Genomic DNA, 23,444 nt, shown 5'->3' with positions numbered 1-23,444 from the left:
TGTCCACTTAATTCTATGAAGTTAGCTGAAATTTTTTGTTTATATACCTCGAAATATACCTTTCATATGTGTACAAACACACGTTCATACACGCGCATACACGCGCATAGTGTATACCTGTGTCGAAAATCACCCATACAATGACGGGCGCTCCACATGTGGCCGCATTGCGCTGCACACACTGCACGCACACCAGTGCGTCGCGCCGCGCCGCTCATGTCATTGCTATTCGTCGACGCTTTAACTCATCGTTCGCCTTCAATGGAATTCAGTTGAATTTTTTCGCTCGTCCAGCTAACGCGTCGCTCTAACCGCAAAAAAGTAAAAACCACTTTGTTTGTATTACAGTTCACATTGTGGTGCCTTTGTTCGTGCGCAAGTGTGCGTGTGTCTGTGTCTGTGGCACTAACCTTTGCAAACATTCAGACGAGTTTTCACTTTATTGCGTTAGTTTTCGCTAATATTGAGTGCTCAGCATAAATTCGCCGAAAAAATATTTTCGTGGTGTGATTTTACAAATTTTTTTTTTATTCTGCAAAAACACGAAATTGTTGCCGTAAAAGTGGTTACAAAAGAATTGTGATCCCCAAATTGCCTGCATCGAGACAACGGCGTGTGTGTAATTAGCTAATAGCGTTTGTATAGTATTTTTCTGCGCGATAATAAAAGCATACGCGCATACATAGCAACACACTGCATTCGTATATACATCTATATAGTATATATAAATTAGTATTTAATTTTATCATGCGGGTGCAATGTAATGGCTTTACTGCGTCTAATCACACGGCTACACCAAAGCTGGACATGAGCACGCATTGGCAGACGGTGACACATTATGTGCGCAAAAAGTTTGGGTAATCAACTCTCTGTGTGTTGAACCTTAATGTTGTTATTGGTGTTTTCACTATTGTTAATGCTACTATTGTTGCTGTTGTTCGTTGTTTTTTCCCCTTACAATAAATTGTTCTTGTTTTTCGTCATACATGTGTATGTGTATGTTTGCTTTTATCTATTTTGAATGCAGTCATTGGCATCAGACTATGCGTCACCCTTTATTTATTTACTTAAGAGTATTAGTGGTTTTAAAATTTCTTTGAATTCATTTCGTTTATCTTCCGTATCTTATAAGGCATGAAAAATAATTAATATGTAGTATATTATCATTACACATACATATACTTCATATTAATATAATAATAAGTGTTTTTTTTTTTATACAATTATATTTTACTTACACAAATAATTGAAACATGTGATTCAAAATAGGCGAGAAAATGTTTAGTTTTAATATTTTACAAAGTTTTCCGTTTCGCATTTCATAACTTTTTGAGCAACATAAGCAAGTCAGTGGTCTGAGGATTGTCTATAATTTTCAAATAACCACACAAGAAGAGGTCAAATTTAGCGATCTAAGTGGCTAAACTTAAATAAGGAAACTTATGTATCTGGTACTTGGTTTTTCGGATAGCTTTAGAAATGGTGAGACACTTTTCTTTTTTGTCCAAACAGCCACTTTGTTGCTTGGCAGTGGTTACCAAAAGGCAACCGCAATTATAAGAAAAATCTATATTTTTTTATATTGGAATATCAGAATTCAGAAAACTTATGCGTTGGCTTTCGAATACTATCGATTTGATTCTTGTAGAGTATAAGTCAAAAATATCATTCACTAGTTGGAAATAGACTTGACAACATAGTAGTATGTAGGATTGAATGAAAACAATCATACTAAGTAATGCCCGATTGGACTATATTATATAATAATTATTATTATTACATTATAATTATGAGGTTTGTTCGGTCAAATATCATTGTGCACTTATTGTTGTTAGAAAAGAAGGTAATGATATTAATATATATATTAATATCGATATAATTTCCGAGAATGTTTGTTAGCTTTATTTAATTTCGTCAATCATTCGAAATGAGCTCGTTTAATAAACTTTAAAATTTTTATACCCGCAAACTAATACCATTTTCACTTGGTAAAATGAGGATTCCGTTAAATTTAACAACGTAAAGAATCAATATTTTAGGTATATAACTGACTTTAAGATGTAATTCTTTAGAAGATAGGATTTTTCAGGAATTTATCATCAAAACTTTTAAAGCAATTTATGCTCAATGTAAGTTGTCATTTTGAGGATTATCTAATGCCAGACGTACAAACGGACAATGGCAAAACTTAAGCTCATTCTACAATATTTAGCTTTATTCAGATATCAAAAGAAATTCTGAAGTTTACAAAACGGCTTACAAACCAAACGTCGTCATTGACAAAAGGTTTGCAAGAAAAATTTCTTTACATTATATTGTCAACTTGCTTGCTTATAAACAGTTATGCGTTTGCGTTAAAAATGCGAGTTTAATCCAGGTTAAGTGAAACTTGTGCTTAAAGTCCATTGTAAATGTCGTATAAATCATTCAACTACTGTTATATGTAATTGGCTGTCATTTCATATTTACCTTTGAAGCTTCCATTTATGCCAAAGCAATTAATTGTCATGTCCAAAATCAATAACGGAAGAATATGCTATTTTTCAATTTGTTCCTTTCATCACTCTATGTGTACATATTATAAATACAGATATTATATACAGACGTATGTAGTTAGCTACCAAACGCGGTTACACTGTCCACAGAATATGGTCCTCCTGTCGTTACAATATATTTGAATAAATAAACGTGCTAAAACACATGCCACCATTCGACATGCTTTCAAATGCAAACACACACACACATACACGTAAACGCACACATACATAAAAAATATACGATTGCATATCAGTGTCATGTCCACAGCCTTTCGTTCACATTTCGCCTGCGACAAAGCCTTGCTCGAAGTCGTTGAAAAACTGACTTTGGTTTTCCTTTTACGCTTTGCTTGCTTTATTTGCCCTTCAACGCGTGAGAATTAAAAACGCAATGCATAAGTAGTACGCTATAAATAGGTGTGACTTTAATTGGAAACCAGTGACGGCTTTGCAGATTTTCTCTGCTACATTGCGCGCCACAGTGAGGGGGGAAATATTATCTCTTTCGACAATTTACTACTTCAGTCACTTTTTTTAGACATTCAGAAGGAGAAATAAGTGTTTCTGTGCTCGGGTTAGTTACAAGGGTTCTTAATAAAACAAGGACTGTGAGTTGGGCCACAGTTTTTTTAACATGTTAAACCACATTAGGTGTAATTATGGCTCAGAGCTAACCTACTATTTCCCAAATTTTTCCTTATGGGATCGCAAATGGTATTAAAACAAGAAAAAGCATTAAATACGGCTGCACCGAAGCTATAATATTCCTAGAAAAATTAAGTTTTCTTACAAAAACTTGATTTTTGTCAGTCAGTTTGTATGAGAGCTATATGCTATAATAGTCCGATCTGAACAATTTTTTTGGATATTGTATTATTGCTTTGGATAATAATCCATGCCAAATTCCGTGGAGATACTTTGTCAAATAAAAAAGTTTTCCATACAAGAACTAGATTTTGATCGTTCAGTTTGTATGGCAACTATCTGCTATAGTGGTCTGATATCGGCGTTTCCGAAAAATGAGCTGCTTCTTAGGTAGAAAAGGACGTGTGCGAAATTTCAGATCGTTTTCTCAAAAACTGAGCGATTGATCACGTATATACAGACAGACGGACAGATGGACAAATTAGGTGCAAAACTTAAAATACCTTATTCAGTTTTTAATTACGTAAAGACTCTGGAATACCACTAACTAACTATGTGATGCGGGTGCATGATAGCATTTTTGGTTTGTGCAGGTCTTCACTACCCCTTTTTTGGCGGTCGCACCAGAGTGCGTACTTATTTATTCAATGTTGTACATGTAACACTTGCAACAGGTTTCTAAAGGTGCATATATATTTACACATCATTATACTACTTAAGTACAGATAAGTATTTACATATGCGGGCTCAAATGTGTCCGTATAGTTTCTTCCACTGACATATATGTATATATATACCATATGTATATCATATGTGTGTTTAGATCCCTCTCAAGCACCATGTCAATATTGTCCTTTAATGTGCCCAAACAACAACAATAACAATAGAAACAAACAAACAACAACAATGCGAACAACACGATTGCCTTTGTGCCGCATACAAACGGCACTGAGCCACTTATGACACACCTACGAACACCAGCTTACCTTTAATAAAACAAATGCATCTGTTGGTGACAGTCAAGCACTCGTAATATATTCTAGGCACTCTGTAAGTGAAACCTTAGCAATGCCAAGCTAATGGTTGCTGTTAACTTTTCTCAGACCTGCCCGGCTTGGTGCGCACTTTCGCCGTTTGTTTTTTTTCTTGTGCACAACAACACTTTGGTGTGAGTCAATTTATATGCGACCTACCATTTAGCGCCACTTCCACTGGTGCCTGAGTGCGCACTGTTGCGGACAACTTTGGCTAATTATGCAGTTAAAGCAACAAAATGCTTCAACATTTTGCGGTGTTGTCCCACACCTCCTTCACTGCGCATTTTCATAGTTGCAGTGCTTTTTGTATGGTACAACTGGCTCAACCGGGCGTATGAGTAACTATAATTAATAATATACCATATTTTCATTTCGATGGGTAAGCGCGTGCGTGCAGTGATGGTGTGGTTTTAATGATCGCCAACAAGAACAATTAGAGATTGCTTTGTAATACAAGTAGTTTCGTGTGCATACGCTTGACTGTAGGAGGTGGTGCTAATGTGGCAAATGATTGATTGACTTGAACAAAGAAAATGCAATAAAACGAAACGAAACGAACGAAACCTTTCTCAAATTTTTTGCCTAAAATCGAACTGTATGACCATTCGGCAACGTGATAGTGGTGTTTGTGGTACCTGTGGCCGACGTTATGAGTGAACGCTGGCGAAATTTGCTAACGAAATTGAAACAAAGGTAAGTATGTAGGTCACGGCGGTAACTAATGAGCATTAAAGTGAAACTGTTTACTTAAAAATTGTTTGTGTTAAGGAATATTAAAAATTGCTTAACTTCGTCATTTTGAAAAAGTACAAACTGGAGAATTGTTTCAGCTATTAGCAAATCTGTGTACTGAAATTATTGTTTAGGTTTATCGATTTTGACTCGAACCACAAACTATCGATTGAATGTTAGATAAACGCTTATCTATAAAAGCAAAAATAATAACTGAAAGAAGTAAACAACTCAGTAGATAAAAGTTTGAAAATATTTCAGTAAAATAAAGCAAACCAGATGGGAAAACGTGTTGCCTAAATGATAAGCGGGTAAAAATAAATTTCAATACGTGTATATATAGCACAAATATAGGTGAAAAACCGATAGCAAAGATAAATGAATTGCCAAAGCTCTACTAAAAATAAATATAATATTATTTAGTGGTGCGAAAGAGATTTTTGAAAGTATGTAGTGGAGTGAAATTAAAAGAAAAAATTCTAATTTCGGCTGCATCGAAGATGTAATACCCCTCACAGATATATTTCTTATAGAAAAAAAGCGTATAAAAAGATCTTTATCATGATTTTGAAAGTTCGCTTTTCTTCACAATTTATTCAGAGATTGTAGCGTTGAATTGGGTGCTCTTGTCAATTAAAAAGTTTTCCACACAAAGACTTGATTCCGATCGTTCAGTTTCTATGGTAGATATGTGCTATAGTGGTTCGATATCGGCGATTCCGACAAATGAGTAGCTTGTTTTAGAGAAAAGGACGTGTGCAAAATTTCAGATCGATATCTAAAAAACTGGAGGTTTAGTCGGCAGACAATCAGAGAGGACTTATAAGATAAGCTTGTCTAATTGTTGAAAAATGTTTGATATTTATGTGATTGAAATGTATATTTTAACTTTTTGAAACTTTAACTGCATACTTGTACAAGTTAATTCTATAATCAGAGAACGATTGGACTTAATAATTTGGATATAGATAATAGATATAGAAATATGTAAAAATGATATATAATGTAATTATAAATACGTCTCTAAATATATTACTGATTTAGGTATAAATGTGTGTTTCTTTATTAGGGTAGCATAATTTTAGGCTATAGTAGAAACTGTTTATTGGTTGTTTTTCAGAATAAAAGAGATAACAATTATTAATTATTATTAGCAATCAAATATTTATTCTGAGAATTAAAGTCCCTAAAAATAGCCAGTGATGCTTTTCTTTAATTTTTAATTTAATTTTTTCGATACATTTTTGTTTACCATACTTTTTCCTCTTGACGCCAAAATGTAGGCAAATTTTTTCACTTCAATGTTAAAAATAACTCTCTGAGTAGATTGTAGGCTGAGTGGGTACTTATATTTTGTAAATTGAAACATTATAATATAGTAAGTTATGTTTCGCTAAAATTATGATTATTATGGGTTCGGTCTCATAGAAGTCTCAAAAATTTATTATAAAGTAAAATAGATACGTTACGACTAAATAATTAGTTCATTTAAACTCTATCACTTTAAAATCCTTTTAACTTTCACATTTTTTTAAATAAATCTTCTAATTTCCATACTTCAGAACTATAATGCTACATTCACGATTGTGCCATATTTGATGCGATCGCACGCCAAACAAAGAAAATAAATCAAAAGTTACAGGAAAATTTACTTCAACAAGCAACCGCCCAACATACATATACACATATATAAGCTATAATTTATGTATATAAATTAAAAATGTTGTTTTATGTTAGCGCTGTTGATGGACACTCGCGTGTGCGCTTATCGCGGAGTTTGTGACCCTTCTCACCCTTCGAATATATGTATATAATACTATGTATGTATGTACTCAAGCAATTATGCCAAACGTTCCTTTTCTCATTTCCACCTATTCCCACCATCTGGCAAACTCACAGAGCACGCACATATATTGCACATATACGACGATTACAATGTTCTGACCAGGCTCTCTTCGCCTTCACTTTCTCCAGCTCTAATTGAATTAACGATGAATTTACACAACAGTCAGTCACCGCAGACAGTATCTGTGATTTAGTTTTATGCTAAATAGCTAAACAGCTGGTCGCACACGCTTCTCAATTCTACACTGCATGAGTGCTTTTATGCAGAAAACCTTGTTTACTTTGTATGTATTCAATGGAAATGGAAATACTTATATATACTACATCTACGAGATATTTATTAAGCAGGTTATACACACACATACGTATGTGAATCCAAACAGATTATTTTATGAATAAATATAATTTGTATTGCAAAACAATATGTGTGGCATTATACTTGTATATATTCAGAGTATGTACTCGTATGAATATGCGAGTACATATTGTATGTTAATGTTTACATAAACCTTATTTTGAATTCCAAATATTTTCTATTTACTTCTTTCAGTTTGGCAATAAAAAATGCGGAAGACAATGCACCAACAAGACGTGATCCAGCGAGCGTGGATTTGCTTTTGGACGGTGAACAGTGAGTATAAACAATTTCATATATTATGCTTTATATCAGGTAACACGTTTTACTTTTTTTGTAGGCCCAGTCTCGAGGAAATACGAAGTTGGGGTAAAAATTTCGATTTGCTAATGAAAAATGCGAGTAAGTGCAAAACACAGAGTTTTTGTTTTTTCTTTGCATAATTTTATATAAAATTGAATTCAACTATCGGCGACACAGTTTTTTCTTAATTAGTTGGCATCTAATTTACAAAAACAACCCGACTTAAAGACTCTATCTTAAATTGAGTTAACAGATTTCTTTGGAATTTTGTGAGACATATAGAAATAGAATAACTATTACATATATACCTTTGTATTTATATATGTAGAATATATACTTGTATATATAAAATTTGTTATAATCCAATATATATCTTGTTTAGACTTTTTCGATTTTATTAATTAAAATTATTATTATTTTTCAATCATGGAAATTTCTTTTTGTTAGTTCAACATTATTCATTAAAGTATCGAGTCCAATAACTATGGACTTATTAATATATCTGTCTAAAAAAATGGTATATATACTCGTAGTAGTAAAGTTTTTGTATCCGTCTTCGTTTCACTATTTCTCGCTCAGTATCGTTGAGTGCTGCTCTCTTGTCAAACATTTGTGAAAGAACAGCAATAAATATAGCGCGATCAGTTTGAATTTCTCATAAAGTGGTATATCGGTATTCTTAAATTTACTTGCCTGTAACGTAAATAGAGCCTAAATTTCAAAGCATATTAGCATTGCTTGACTTTCCAACCCAAATGTTCGAGAAAATTTTAGATTTTGAATATGTATGATCAACGAAGTAGTCTCTATATATGTAGATGAGATTACTAATTGATATTCTTGATCTGATTTTATATTCACTGTAGTGGTTGAACAATCTGTGGTATTCAAACTTTGATGTTTGCTGATGATGCATTAAAAAAATAATTGAAATAACATTTGAACTAATATTTTTTTGTTTTCTAAATCCAAATACGGGATTAAAAAAAAAACCCTTAATCTCAAATACCGGATAAAAATTTTTTTTTTTTTTTTTAAATTTGAATCTCAAAAATTTTAATTCCAACTACCGCGTTTAAAAATAAAAAAGAAAAATTTTTATCTCAAGCAAATAATTAAGAATTAAAATGAGAATTTAGTTAAGAATTAACATTTTTTCGCGTTCATTCGAATGAAAGAATAATATATTAAATTTTTAATTCTCAACATCTGGGATTAAGAAATGAAAATTGAATATTTATTTCCAACATCGGGATTTAAAAATTAAAATGAAATTTTTAAACCCAAATGTTTGAATTAAAAAATTCGCAACCCTGAATGGTACCCTACCATCCAAAAGAAACAGCCGTGGCGTATGAGTAACATTAAATTCCTTTCAAGATTTGCCTTTGGTTAACACTATCAAAATTTATCGCAAGTTATTGTGTATTTTACAAGCTTAACCTTCCATGACCTTGAATATCAATGAAGCCACTCATAAATACTTCGAACAATCTTTAGCTGTCATATTTTATTAACTTATCTTTGTTACCAAAGAAATATTATAAATAAATATGCACACAAAGAACTCGTTTTTGATTGGAAATGCAAATGCTAACAAAAATATTAGTATGCGAATATTAATAACCATAAGATGGGTACACTAGCAAAGCAAAAGTGAGGACCCAAACCCGCAATAAATCAACACTTCACCAGTCACACCAATCAGCGCGTATCTGTCTAAGTCTTCAACGGAAGCGATTGCTCATGCTTAGTTTCGTAAACAAACATTTTTCCTCAAGTTAACGACAAGTTTGAGGAATTAAATCAATAGTAGCAAGCAATTACTGCTGCGCGCTGCCACTACTCGCTTGCCGCAATGTCAAATGGCTTGTTGAGCTCACGACTTTCTTGTACGCTTTTTTTTGTTTGTTTGGCTGATGAATGCCAACCCATTCGTCTCTCTGTCAATTGCACGAGCCACCGGAGTGACTTTTGTGTTAACTTTGGCCACTAACTAGCGCCGGCTGCTTGCTCTTGTTCTTATTTATTATTCTTACCATTGTTGTAATGTTGCTTTTCGGTTGAAAGAGTCCCGAAATAAACAAAATGACAGCGAGCAGTTGTTGCAAGCGGCAGCTCTAGAGATATGCCATACGGTTGAACATTCACATAATGTGTATTCACTAGGTGAGTTGTGTGCACGAATTTATGCGTTTATACTACATACCTCGCTATTATTTATTTTATTTTCTTTTATGGCACGCGCGCTCGAACAAATGTTCCGCAAATAAACTGAGCAAAAACATTTCAGGCACGCGATGCCCTTACGCTTAACAGCTGCATTAGCATTGCTGATTCACCTGTCGCATGGCTCATTCTTGCTGTTTTTGTTGTTTTTCTCTCGTTCCACGCCGGTGCTAGTCAACAGTGATTTGCGTGTTGCGCCGCTGCGGAAACGTAACCGCAATTAATTTTCCTCCCCCTCATCATCCCTAAAAATTTTGATTAAATAATTTCCTACACTTAGCGAGAATTTCCTTCATGTGTCTTTGCTATCTAGAAGAAAATGATTCATATTAATTTTGTATGTGCTTATATTGTGGCGCTAAAGCTTTCTGCTTTCAAGTATGTAGGGCGAAATGGTTTTAATTGATTATCTTTGCGCAGACAGCTTAATTTTATAGCCGACACAATGGTCAAATCCGCCGAATGTCACACCCCTCATTTAATTATCTCTTAATTGGTCTTTATTGGCACTTATATTTTCGAAGTGGTGCCATAATTAACTTGGGGATCGGTGTAGATGCCCGTAATAATAATGTACTTTATAGGACAGGCACGAGAGCGTGTTGGCTCCTTTCATGTTAATAAGCTAGGAATGCTATAAGTCTCTTGTCCGACCTGATATTATATACGGGTATTCAATGCTATAAAATTCCTAGTAAGGGATGAACCATTTGGTCTAATTGCAGCTGAGGCTTTTGATCCAGTAAAGATATGCCAACGCTTAATCCAAATTTCTATACACTCTCCCAGTCTCGGCTGGGATGGCCTTTAGAGCTATTGGCGAATGTGTGTTAATGGCTTCAATGATTCAAGGCGCGTTCCCCGAAATGTATTTGTTTAGCTTCGAAAACTGAAAAAACTCAGAGAGAGCCAAATCTGGCGAATACGATGACAGAGCGATGATTCTCGTTTCCTTTTTTCGGTTTCGTCATGTCACCAATAATAATGTGTTTGGTAAATGTAGGGTCCTCAGCTATATTGTATGACTAGGGTTTCTTAGCGGAATTTTTTCTTCGACTATATTTTATTGTTTTAGGTTAAAGAGCTTAGGAAAGGACTTGAATATATAATATATGAAATACTTTCGCATTTCCTTGCATATTCGTCTTTAGCATAATAACAGTATATAAAAACAATATTTATTCAACTTACTTTTCCAGCTGGACGTAAAGTGTTTCGTGACTTCCTACGCAGCGAATTCAGCGAAGAGAATATACTGTTTTGGCTCGCTTGCGAAGAGCTAAAAAAAGAGAGCAGTCCCGAAGCGATTGAGGAGAAGGCGCGTCTCATCTACGAGGATTACATTTCGATATTGTCGCCACGTGAAGTATCGCTGGACTCGCGCGTACGAGAGATCGTTAATCGCAATATGGTGGAGCCGACACCGCACACCTTCGACGAGGCCCAAATACAAATTTATACGCTCATGCACCGAGACTCATATCCAAGGTGAGTGATTTGTAAATTGCGCTCAGTTCGCTGACTCAAACAAAATTTCTCTACTTCACAAAAGATTCCTCAACTCGCAGAAATTCAAAGCGCTGGCACAACTGCAAGACGGTAGCTTATCGGCAGCGGCTTCCACAACAGACAGTCCCACTTAAGGTCGCGCAATAGAACGCTTTAGCAGAGCGTCAATGTTTGTTGAGCAGACAAAAGCAATTGGTTGAGTTCACTGGGCGAAAAATGTGTTGAGAAACGACGGCAAGTTAATAAAAGTAAGAAACTAAGAAGCACATCCACAAAAATAGTGATTAGAAGAAAAAGTTGCATGCAGCGCTGGAACTCAAGGTGAGGGAGTGTGAAGCTGGAGAGTAATAGCAACAAATAAACAAACAATAAAGCGTGTTCGCAGATGGCTTGCGAAAAGCGACAACTAAATATATAAGTAGCACCTAAGCTCTAGCCCTAGACACAAGTAAGGACTAAGCGTTTAAGCAGTAAGCATTAAGCACTAATGTCTAAGGGTATGTCTTAAGGATCTACTACACATAGATATAAGATTGAGGGTTTGCTACAATATTTAGTTTCCTACTAGTGTCTAAGCGTCAAGCGGAATACTTAATACTTACTTACATACTTACGTACCACTGACTTATTTACTTATGTACTTAACATACATACTTACTGACCTATTTTTGTATGTACGAGTATGCAGCGAATTCTCGCATGATCGGCAGTTAAGTGTATGTCTGTATGCCTGTGTGCAAAAACACAAAGATAGGTACCGTTACTGACGTGCCGTAGCTTTTGACTTGCACACGCATGCAAAAAATATCTCGAAAGATAAAAGATACTGATACATACACATATGAGTGTGCTTTAACAAATTTGTACCACATTTCTTCGGTTTTTAAAAAATAGTATTTTGGAAAAAAAAATATTAAAAAAAAAATACAAAAATGAAGCAATATATAATTCCTTAAATATATAAATATATTAAATGACAAACCATTTATAATGTAAAGTGAAAGTAAATGGCATAAGCACAAATACTAATGGAAATCAAGGACACAAAGCGATTTGCGGGGTCTCGAGTTGAAGTGTGGGTGGTAAAATAAGATAAATAAAACAAATGAAACATTCTAACGAATTGTATGCGCACAAATTACAAATGTAATGCCAATTGGCTAGAACTCATGCCTGGAAACCGTTAGCAAACAAAAGAAAATACTAAAAACAACAAAAAAAAAAAATTATATAAATGTGCAGAAATTAAGGAAAACGCAATAAAATTTAAAAGTGCAAACCACGAGATTATATGTATAGTGTGTATGTAAATGAAATCTAGTCAGCGCGACTGTTGAGCAGCTAATTTGTAAGGAACTGGTTGCCGAGCCAAGAAATTGTTGTAGCATGCTTCTTGGCGCCTTTGCTATGCATGTGTACTGTGCTAAAGACACATGCGAGACATTTAAGGTGCAACAACGACGATTGTTACGTATATGTTTATGCTCAAGGTGCGGGTGGCACATTTTTTTTTTGAACTGATGTGGTTATTTAATAGACATTACAAAAAGCTGAAAATTAGTTAATATTCCCATAACATGATTAAAAATAACTTACTAAAAGTCTTCATCAAAGGTCAGAAACAGTCGGTCTGTGGAGAAAAGTTTTGCTACATTTTTTATAGATAATTTTATAATATATAATTGCCGTCTAGGGTAATTTTTTGACATAACTTACCGTTTCGTTAAAAATCGCGCAAAAAATTCGACCTTTCATATCGAATATTTTTACCACATATCGGAATGATGGCGACTTTATGTTTACGTTATTTTTAATCATGTTTGAATGTATTCACTAACTATGACTTTGTTGTAAGTTTATGTGACTTCACTCATATTTCTATGTAATTTAACCAGACTTTTAGAAATATTTTACATTTTTTGAAACATTTTTTTTAAATTTAAAAACCAGTTTCGAGTAGAGAATATTTCTGAAGCTTTAATTAAATAAATTAAAGCGAAAAATTGTGGAAATTCTTGTTATACTTAGATATATACATAGAGTATTAAAATGATCTAATAGCCGCATTCTAAAATTAATAAATTGTGCTTTTCATTTTCTAAGTGCCGTTCCGCCTTGTGTGTATTATAAAAAAATTGAAACGAAAGCGAAATCTTATAATTCCAATAATTATTTACGACTAAATAATTTATGTTTCTTAGTTCATAAATAAAAGAAATCAAATTTACAAAGAATTCCGAGTTAGTTATAAATTTAACTGTTATAAATGCATATTTGTGTGCATACTTTTTTTACAGTACCTTCAAGGTAACTTGTTTGTTAACGCTACATTTTTGTTGTTGTTATCTTTGGTAAACAAAATAAGCGGTTGCTAAATTGTTTTTTTTTTTTATTAAAGTGAGAGTTATAATTTCACGAAAATTTGCATTGTCGCGTTAGGTGCGTAGCAACAAGAGCAAACAGAACAACAAAAACAACAACCGCAACATTAGCCACAACAACAAAAACAAATGAATTTTTACATCGAAAGCATTTTGTAAATACTTATAATGATGGTTTTTAATTTCCAAAATTATATTGTACTACTAAATAATGAGTAATGATTATGATGTAGTCAATATGAAATAATTACAAACTAGTTACTGTACTTACTATATATGTACGCATTATACGATTGTATTATTGTAATTATATATGATTTGTTTTTTATAAAAATATAAATGAGAATAGTAAATATAAGTACATGAATACTTAATTATAGCAAAGCAAGTGTATGTAAATGTATTTATTAGTAATTGTATATTTATGAATTTAATGGTTTGCCTAAGTCAAGTAGTGCAAAAAATTTAGCCAAATAATAATAAAAAAATTAAAAAGAAAAAACAAAAAACAAAAATCATAAACAATACAAAAACACTTAAAAGCCATATATGCATAAAAAAGATTAGAAACTTGATACCAAAAATCCAAACCAAAAATAAAATTGTGAAATTAATAATTACAATTAATTAATTTTATTATAATTTATTTAGGAAAATTTCTTGAAATATATTAATTTCATTTCAATTTCTACAAAAAGTCACATATTTCGTTTTTCTTTCTGTATGCTTTTAAAATAAATATACTCGAGGTGCTAAGTTAAAAAAATTCGTAGTTTTTGAACGAAACAGCAAGTTGTATTATAAAATACGAAAAATGAAGATCATAAAATTATCTATAATTCGTTTATCAATAATATTTTTTAAGTGTTTTCTAAGATATAACGATTCAAAAAGATGACGAGGAAACGTGTGCGTATTTTGACGTTTATTATATTTTATTGTAACTCACTAATAGTAGGTCTTAGTAAAAAAAGTGTTCTTTATAGATAATTTTATGATCTTCAATTTTGGTCTAAAGTAATTTTTTGATATAACTTACCGTTTCGTTGAAAAATTATTTTATTATTATTTTTTTAAAAAAATTTTGCTTTAACCTTGAATGTTTTTTTACACATATCGGAACTATAATTGTTTTAGTATGATATTTTTAATCATGATTTAGAAATATTCGCTATCTTTCAACTTTAGTAAATTTATGTAACTTTACTCTTTTGACGGGACTATTTAATTTGCAGCAATTGTATTCTTGTTTTATGTATGGGAGTTTTTATTTCTAGTTGTTATCGTGTAGAAAAAATTATCTTTTTTACTTTATAAATATAAATTTATATTAAACATTTTTGTCTTAAATTATCATCAGTCTAACTTTTGCGATAAGTTCCGTTATCCATGTGTCTACAAAACTCTTGCATAATCTTTCGCTTGAACACTCCAAAAATCCATATTTCAGCGCCATTTTATGGGATTAGAATTTAGATTCATATCTTTCCTGAAACCTCGCAGAATTTTATTCTTATTCTAACTAAGCTATTTCGGTTTTATAGAGCCGTATAAATTTGTTGGAAGATGTTTTAAAATCGATAAAGAGATTGCTGGTGAAAATTTCATTTTCTTTGATTTTTTTCAAGATTAGGTTAATATCTGATAAAAATTTTTTTTTTTTTGATATTATTGAACCATGTATTAGTTGGTAATTATGTTGCCTTTGTATCAAGAACGTTCAGCCGAAGACCTACGCGCTCCCGTGCCAAAGTTACTTTGATTATTCTAACTGAGAGATGCGAAGTTCTGCGCTAAGGTAAGCCACGTCGGCTGAAGTATCTACTTCGTCTTCAGCGTTTCAAAGGCTGATTTCAAACTTGATTTAATTGAGCGTTTTTTTTTCGTATTCTTTAATTAGAAAATTATCTAGAAGCAAGTATTAAAACAAAATTAAGCAAATTTTCGAACTAACTTATCAACATATAAAAACAAGATAAACGCAAATATATTTGAACTCACTGCCAAAGCGCAAAAAAATATCAACGTGCTAAATATTAAAATACATAATAACAACAACAACAAGATAAAAAATAATATATAAAAAATAATTTTTTTTAAAGAAATATAAAACCAATCTCAGAGCTCAGAGCATAAATATATTTTTATTAGTTTTCACTAATTTAAGTTTTTTCACTTTTATTTTACTTACTTTAACTGCATATTTTTAAATATTTTCCAAAAATATGTAAAATACAATTTAAAAACATTTATTTTTCCACAAAAAAAAAAACGACAAAAAGTAGCTTTTTTCTACCACACAATGAATAAAAACTTTAAAGTAAAATCTGTGTTGTTGTATTTCGAAAATATGCATAAACTAGAAATAGAAGAAAACACACACGCACACACACCAGCACGCAATGTATTATATATGAAAAAAGGAATTGATTGACACATGTACAACCGAGTACATAACTAACACTCGTAAATCGAGCAAAAATTAAAAAAATAAAAAATAAAAAATAAAAAAATTCTTAAACTGTTATTAGATTTAGCATCTAAAAAATTAAAAAAAAAATTAAATGAAATGGCCAAACAAAAACATTAACTAGGGGAAGTAACACATGAAAACTAGGCAAATATGTGATGTGACCAATAAACAATTGATACAAATAAATTGGCTACATCTTTAAAACTATAACGGTAAACATCGTTCTAAAACTTTTCAAACACTTTACTAAAAGCACGAAATAGTAAAATAAAAAGTATGTTAAATAATTTGACAACTTAATTCTTTGGGAGAAAGCGAAAGCAACATTTCAACGGCGCAATAGTCTCAACAAAAGCAAAAACAATTATATTAGAATTACTAATGGCAATTGAAGCGAGATAACTCAACAACACTTACAAACTCTGCAGGCATTAATCACCAACTACTAACGGATTTACACACATATGTATTTGTGTAAATTTAAAGAAAAAAAATTAAAAAAACTACAAATACTTGCAATAAAAAACATTTTGTAATAAGTTTTAAGGGAAAATACAACAAAAAATTACCAAAAAAAAACAAATTTTTCGTATTCTAAAGAAAACTCAAAAACCTTAAAAACAAAAACCAGAACGAAAATCTTATATTCTCCGGTACTACTGAAAAAAGAAAAACATAACCTAAAATCTCATTGCTAATACATATATACACACATACATATGTAAACATGAAGAGCGACCTAAATGAAGTGAAAAACCAAAACCACCCGAAACCCGCAAGCAAAATCACCAATATGCCATAAGCATTTCATATATTGAACAAGTTAAACGTAAATAAATATATACATACAAAAAAAAATATATATATATATACCAATATATGAAATTTTCAATAAATCACTTTTCAATACACACTCATATAAAATTAGGTAATTTAATTATAACAAATACAGTTAAGTATGTGAAACAAACGCAAATTCTTAAAAACAAAGCTAAAAAATTAATAAACAGATTTAAAATATATTTGTGGATAAACAACAACAAAAATATTTAAATTGTAATTAGCGTTAAATTTAAATTCGCAAATACATAAATGAACATAAAACACACAACAAAAAGAGAAATGGTAAAATGAATACCAAATAAAAGGAATAAAGTATAATGCAAAGACAATTAAACAATTAAAAAATTGTTTTTTTTTTGCTTTTTATTAAAGATTTTATCCAAGTAAGTATAACGTAAATTAAATTAAAGGACACATCAAGTCGAAAGTTAGAACAAAAAACAATTTTTTTCATTTTTCGATAGGTTAATCCTTTCAAAATAACTGTTTTATTTGCATGTCTGAACTAAGTTCTCCATAAAAGGACCTTGCAGTTTTTTATCTGATCAAAAATCGAAATTTGGCAGTATAAAAACCACCAAAATTTGGTTAAATATTTAAATTTTTTTAAACCGCCGCAATTTTTTCAATTTTTGATTTTTTCTATAGTGTTCTTTTATGAGCCTGTGCTTAAAATATATGCAACTTTAATGGCGCAATTCAACCATTGCTACTAAATTCTCTTTTGTCTAAAAGTCTGTCTACCCTCAACTCCATTACAAAGTATGGTTTGCTCTATGTTGCTAGTGTTTCGAGAACCAAGATGTTCCTCTAGAGCAAATTGCTTTAAGGAACCCTCGAAGGAGTTATTAATCTGAGGCAACTTAACGGAATTGTGATACTAGCTGCTCCGGGTAGACCACCTCGTCTGCATTTGCGTTTCCCTCTATATGACTGGTACTTAAATTATTTATACTGAGCAAAGTTGTGTTTAATTCTCCATGGGTCTCCTGTTCTAGGTTGCATTGCCAATTTAGCCCGAGTTCGATAACAAGGTCGAGTATACTTGTAATACACGCTCGCAGTGATGACGAGCTTGGGGCTTTTAGTGGGGATTAAAAATCAGCATATCGGACACCTACCACACGCACTATCTAAAGAACGCCATTTATAATCCCATAAGCATCATTGACTTTACAATAATTAAATCAAGAATCAAGTATTCGGTATATTACTTAACGTATCTAAATAACCGCATATACTCTTAGTTATCTGCTTTTTGGAAAGTATCATCATAAAATATGTGCAGTCGGATCATAACATTTCCTAGCCTCTATATAATTAACTTGAGATTCCTATAACAACTACTTGACTTTATATATGTCGTCGTGTATATGTCGTCTAGTGTGCCAGATATCTCTAGAAAATTGGTTGAGGATATGAAAATGGCTACAATTGATCCATAACTTCTCTAATTTTAATACAACAATGTTCTATGTATATCTGTTAGTTAGGTTATGAATTGTATATAAGTTTAGATATCTAATTTCTCACAAAGTAATTTGATACCAAAATAGAATAAAAGCGGTCAATATCTTCAACGCGTTATCAACATGAATTTGCATTAGTGCTTTTGGGTTTCGAGTAGACATCCTAACAAAAAGCTTTCGTTTAAAGGTTTTCGGTGTTCATTGGTACATCTTTTGTGTTAAAAAAAGAAAAAATTTTATATATACAATACAAATATGATTCTGATAGGTCACATATATATTCATATTGAGGCATATATATTGTGAGTAATTAAAATTGTGTTGTGAAAATGCGAGCGATGCGAAAATACAACAATACAATTGACCGATTATCTACAGTTAGTGCGTTTAACCGTTTGACTGACTGTCTGCACCTTGGAACTCTGAAATAACTATGTGTGTTGTTGTCGCACACAACTGCAATTGTCACACTGTCGCATTGTCGCATCATTAAAAATGAAATTGTCGCATTTAATGACTCCATTCACGGTTCGCATTTGCCCGACTACTCCCCGCAGCCCTTGCACAGCCAATAGCCACAACTACAGGCAGTGCTGTTGCTGTTGTTGCTGCCAGTTACGGGATTCGCCGGGCAATTCATTTGGATTCAATTATAATTGGTGATCGCGCTTCGGCCCGTCTGATGGTTGCTGGTTGGGATTTGCGATGGTGAAAAGTCGAATGCACTCAACCGCATTCCGTGGCTGGAAATGTTGACGCCAGCGTCAAATCACGTTAATGACAGTAAATGCGACAATGGCTATCAAAACAACAACAAAAGCATATGCAGCCAGTACGTTGCTTTGGTGGCTTTGCGCGCCGTCACCAGTCACCAGTCAAAAGTTGAACGCTTAGTGAAGAGATTGCATTTTGTGGCATTTATGACAGCAGCGCGGGGAGGTGCGCATTGCGGTGGCTTATTATTGTTGTCACTTGTTGTAATGCCGACGAATATCGCTCAGGTAATAATTTATGAAATTAAAAGCACATAAATTAATAAATTAATTGGGAGTGGTTTGAGCGGCTAACGGCGCTTGTGTGTGTGTGTGTTTGTGGCAGTAAATTGAACGCGCTGTCGCTGTGAGGGGGCATGCGAGGTGTGCGCGGTGCAGGAAGTGCTTGCACGTGCAAGCGCGCGCACATTGCTGTCAGTGTCTTAACTCATTACAGTCGATCTATCGCGGCAAGTCATTTGGGAGCGTATTAGACGAAGCGCGATTTGAAATTCGATGAGCTGCGGGAAGACTTGAAAAGTAATGGAAAAGATACAATGCGTGCTTATTGGCAAACTGACAAACGATTTCAAAATTTGCAGACTCTCACACACAAACAGCTATGTTTATATAAATATATTTGGCTTAAACGTTTTTGTTTCTTCTGGGCGTCTCCTGCCTTCACGGCATCTTCTTGGGGGCTACCGCGTTGATTTTTGTTGTGTTTTGATGCATAGGCATGCTCCGTGACACCCTCAGACCGAATGGCTGTTGCATGTTTGTAGTCTGCAGCAAAAAAGAGGAATTAATGTACGGCTGTCGTGCTAAAATGACGCTCCTAAATTGCTTGCTCACAAAAAAGGTAAAAGTAAATTGTGCTGTTGAAATCTTATTAATTGTTATGGTCAGCGTTGAAGGAATGGTTTGTGCGCATGCGTGTGCATGACTGTGGTGAATGCTGAAGCCAACATCCCAGTGGTAATATTTACCTAGCACAAAGTAAGGTTTGAGTTTTTTTGTTTAATAACCCTAGAATTTATGAATTTATTTATTTTTTTGTTTTCTTTGACTGAAGATATTTATCTTGATTTTGATCGGTCAGTTTATAAAGCAGCTATATGCTCTAGGCATCCGATCTGATTAATATACTCTAAGATTAAAGCATTCTCTTAGGCAATAATCCGTGCCAGATTTCGTGAATATATCTTGTCAAGTAAAAACATTTTTCATACAAGGATTTCATTTTGATCGGTCAGTTTGTATGCTATAGTAGTCCGATATTGGCGGTTTCAAAAAGTTAGCTTCTTGGGAAGAAAAGTACATGTGTAACATTTCAGATTAATTCTCAAAAACTTTGGGACTAGTTCGCATAAATACAGACAGTCTGAAGGACATGGCTTAATCGACGCAGCTCATCATGCTGATCATTATAGGGCCTCCGACGATTCCTTCTGGGTATTACAATCTTTGCGGATATAATAATATTTACTAGCTTTGTGGGCTACAACTTAAAGAGTTCATTTAAATATTTTAGTTTCAAAAATATCAAGATCTCGATGTAATACTAATAGTATTTGTATTATAAAATTTTTTTGGTTGGTGAATGAAATTTGTATCTTCTTTATACCCGATTAGAATAAAAATAAGTCATTTCTAAGCTACTGCACAAGCTCTACGCATTGATCTGGAGCTTTACACTTATAAGAATTAATAACAGTGATGTATGTCAAGGTGAAGAAAGCTCTTATTGTAGCTCTATCGAATATTTTAGATATAGACCTACAACCCGACTTGTCATGTTGTTGAGAGCAACAGATACTTATCTTCACCTATTATTCATCTTCGTCTCTCATGTAAGCAGATAGATCCCAGCCAATTTTATCTGCTGGGTTGGACATAGCTGTAATGTGGGAAAATTGCCACAAAGTGATATCACGAACATGCATACATGTGTGTATAATAAAAGTATAAATAAATAGTGAAAATGCTGTGAAAGATGCTGGACGCTGAGGGACCAGCAGTCACACGTACACATAACTATGATACATAAATGCCCAACTATCTTTTAGTGTGGCAACGACAATGCCGCTGCGAGGCAGTTCATCAATAAAACATTATGGGAATGTGGCCCATTCATTATTCATTACTTAGCGACAAAGTAATCGCTTGTAAGTATTTAAGTGGCCACATACGGACATATGTATGGACGCGCATGCGTGAATGAATAACAGCCAGCGCATAAATGTATAATTACAGCGTGTATGTGAATGTGTTTGTGAATTAGTTAGTATTGTTACTTAGTTTTTTTTTTCGCTTGTCACACGTGCATATCCTGTCACATCTGCACTCATTTCAACGCCAAAGACAATAGAAACGGACAATTAAATATTGCACAGGTTTTTATGAATCACAAAATGAAACGAGAGAAATTAATAATATAACGTATAATGACATTTCATAATATATGTGATGCGCTTGGAAAATACAATTCAATTCAACTTTCCTGTGCTTAAGTATTAATGGATGCTGAACTTGTAGTATTTATGTCGATTAAAGGTGAATGTGTTAGAAGTGTTGCCTTTGATTCGCTAAAGCTTCGATAGTGTGAAATCGAAAAAGCAACTGGTATAAATCGAATAGACTGGCATAAGCAAATAGAGTGCGGTTATGTTGCTTTTAAGACGTGTACATATACTCCCACTCAACGGAATAACTTTGTAGTTGTTGCATGTGTATATTTTTTGACAAGAGAGCGGAGAAATCTCGAGCCGAAGACGGCAATTTGTTTTATATTGTAATTTACCTGGAATATCTAAAATATATGGTAACACGGCTCTTGCAATAAATCAAGACTGTTTCTGCGCAGTTTTTAAATACTAAGAGCACTCTTTCTCAAATTCGATCCATAGAAGCTCAAAAATATATGTGATATATGGAGACCAAAAGGAGACCAAATCATTTTAAGATTAGAGAAGATCTCCATTTTCGCTATTTTTAAAATTGTCTACTGAAGATTATTAATATTAGCCAATAGCAGAGAAATTACAAATTTTATGGGGTTATATTCACTTGCCAGCCAGAAAAACTGCGTTTTTGTTACAGAATTTAATGCACTTTAATAATCAGTGATTGATTTATTGATTTTGGCGACCAGTAGGACCTTCGAAAAAAGGTATCTGGCGGTGAGGAAGTTTTTTCTGTTTAAAATTATATCAAATAAAAAGAAAGGAAAAAATTTATTATTACTATGGAAGGACTAGTCAAAATTTTGAATTCTGACAAAATAATGGCTTTCCGAAGAAAATGTCGTTTGCTGTGAAAAAATGAAATTGTAATCGAAAATCTTATTTATTCGATAATAATCTGATAAATGTGTCTAAGAAGGTGAATTTCAGTTAGATCGGTCCAACTGTTACGGAGAAAATTTCCTAACCGACTCTGAAATCACCGTTTCGGGAAATTTTAGTAGCCAATTACACTAAGTTAAATTCTTACATTTATATTGTCGAAACTAATTGCCCAATCAACTTTTAAGTTTTCAGAGAATATTTTCAAGTGTATGCACATTCGATTGTTTGGAATTCACAAGTCGATATAACCCCTTATTTAACAAATTAGAAGGCACCGTAGAGAGAGAGAGAGACTGGTTAATGTAGTAATTATTTTTTTTATTGAAAGAGGTCCTAATAAAAAATAATTAGGCTATTTGTGCAAAATCCAAATAAAAACAAACAGTTGTTTTTTGTTTTTTTTTTACTTATTTATGTTTAATAAAAATATTTTCAATATATATTTGTATGTATATATAAAAATATATTCTTGTAAAATATGCTTATAGTACAAACTACACAATAGTAATAATATAATATATAATATAATAATAATAATAATAAGTAATCAATTTAGAATTTCAACAATTGTTCCTCATATCTCCATGCTCTCTTCCACTCCTGCAATTACGCAGCTGTCAGTGGTTCGCTCTTTAACTACGCTCTCTTAACACTTAATGGAGTTTGAATATGATTTTGGAAACTTTTGCAGTTTCTTGCTCATAAATAATTTATTTTTTCTATTGCTTATTGTTGCTTTATCATTTGAGTTGCTTGTTGTTGGCTTTTTACTAAAACTAATTAAAAATTACATTATTACAATTGGCGCGTACAATTTTGCCGATGGAGGGAAGAAGACAACATCAAGAAATTTGCAGTGAAGCGTACACGCCTTAATTTCAATTCTAAAAGTTTGCAGTATTTAGAGAAGTTTACGGTAAATATTATGAGTACATTATTTTTAATTTTTTTTTTTTTGTTTTTGTTTGTTGTAATAAATTATTT

At 32.7% G+C, this 23,444-nt stretch overlaps 1 protein-coding gene across 1 annotated transcript in view; it reads left to right on the top strand.

The window, feature by feature from the left end:
• Positions 1–12,893, top strand: part of Dhit (Double hit) — a 38,352-nt gene extending 25,459 nt beyond the window's left edge. The window contains exons 6-9 of the mRNA XM_070108299.1: positions 7,347–7,427; positions 7,492–7,553; positions 10,883–11,171; positions 11,236–12,893. Of these exons, the coding sequence (XP_069964400.1) occupies positions 7,347–7,427; positions 7,492–7,553; positions 10,883–11,171; positions 11,236–11,326 (523 nt within the window). The 3' untranslated portion in view covers positions 11,327–12,893. The remainder of the gene's footprint in view (positions 1–7,346; positions 7,428–7,491; positions 7,554–10,882; positions 11,172–11,235) is intronic.
• The last annotated feature ends 10,551 nt before the right edge of the window (positions 12,894–23,444 follow it).

This window comes from Bactrocera oleae, chromosome 4, assembly GCF_042242935.1.
Source record: "Bactrocera oleae isolate idBacOlea1 chromosome 4, idBacOlea1, whole genome shotgun sequence".
Lineage (NCBI taxonomy): Eukaryota > Metazoa > Arthropoda > Insecta > Diptera > Tephritidae > Bactrocera > Bactrocera oleae.
Note: the sequence above shows the minus strand (reverse complement) of the source record. Positions and strands in the feature narration are given on the sequence as shown.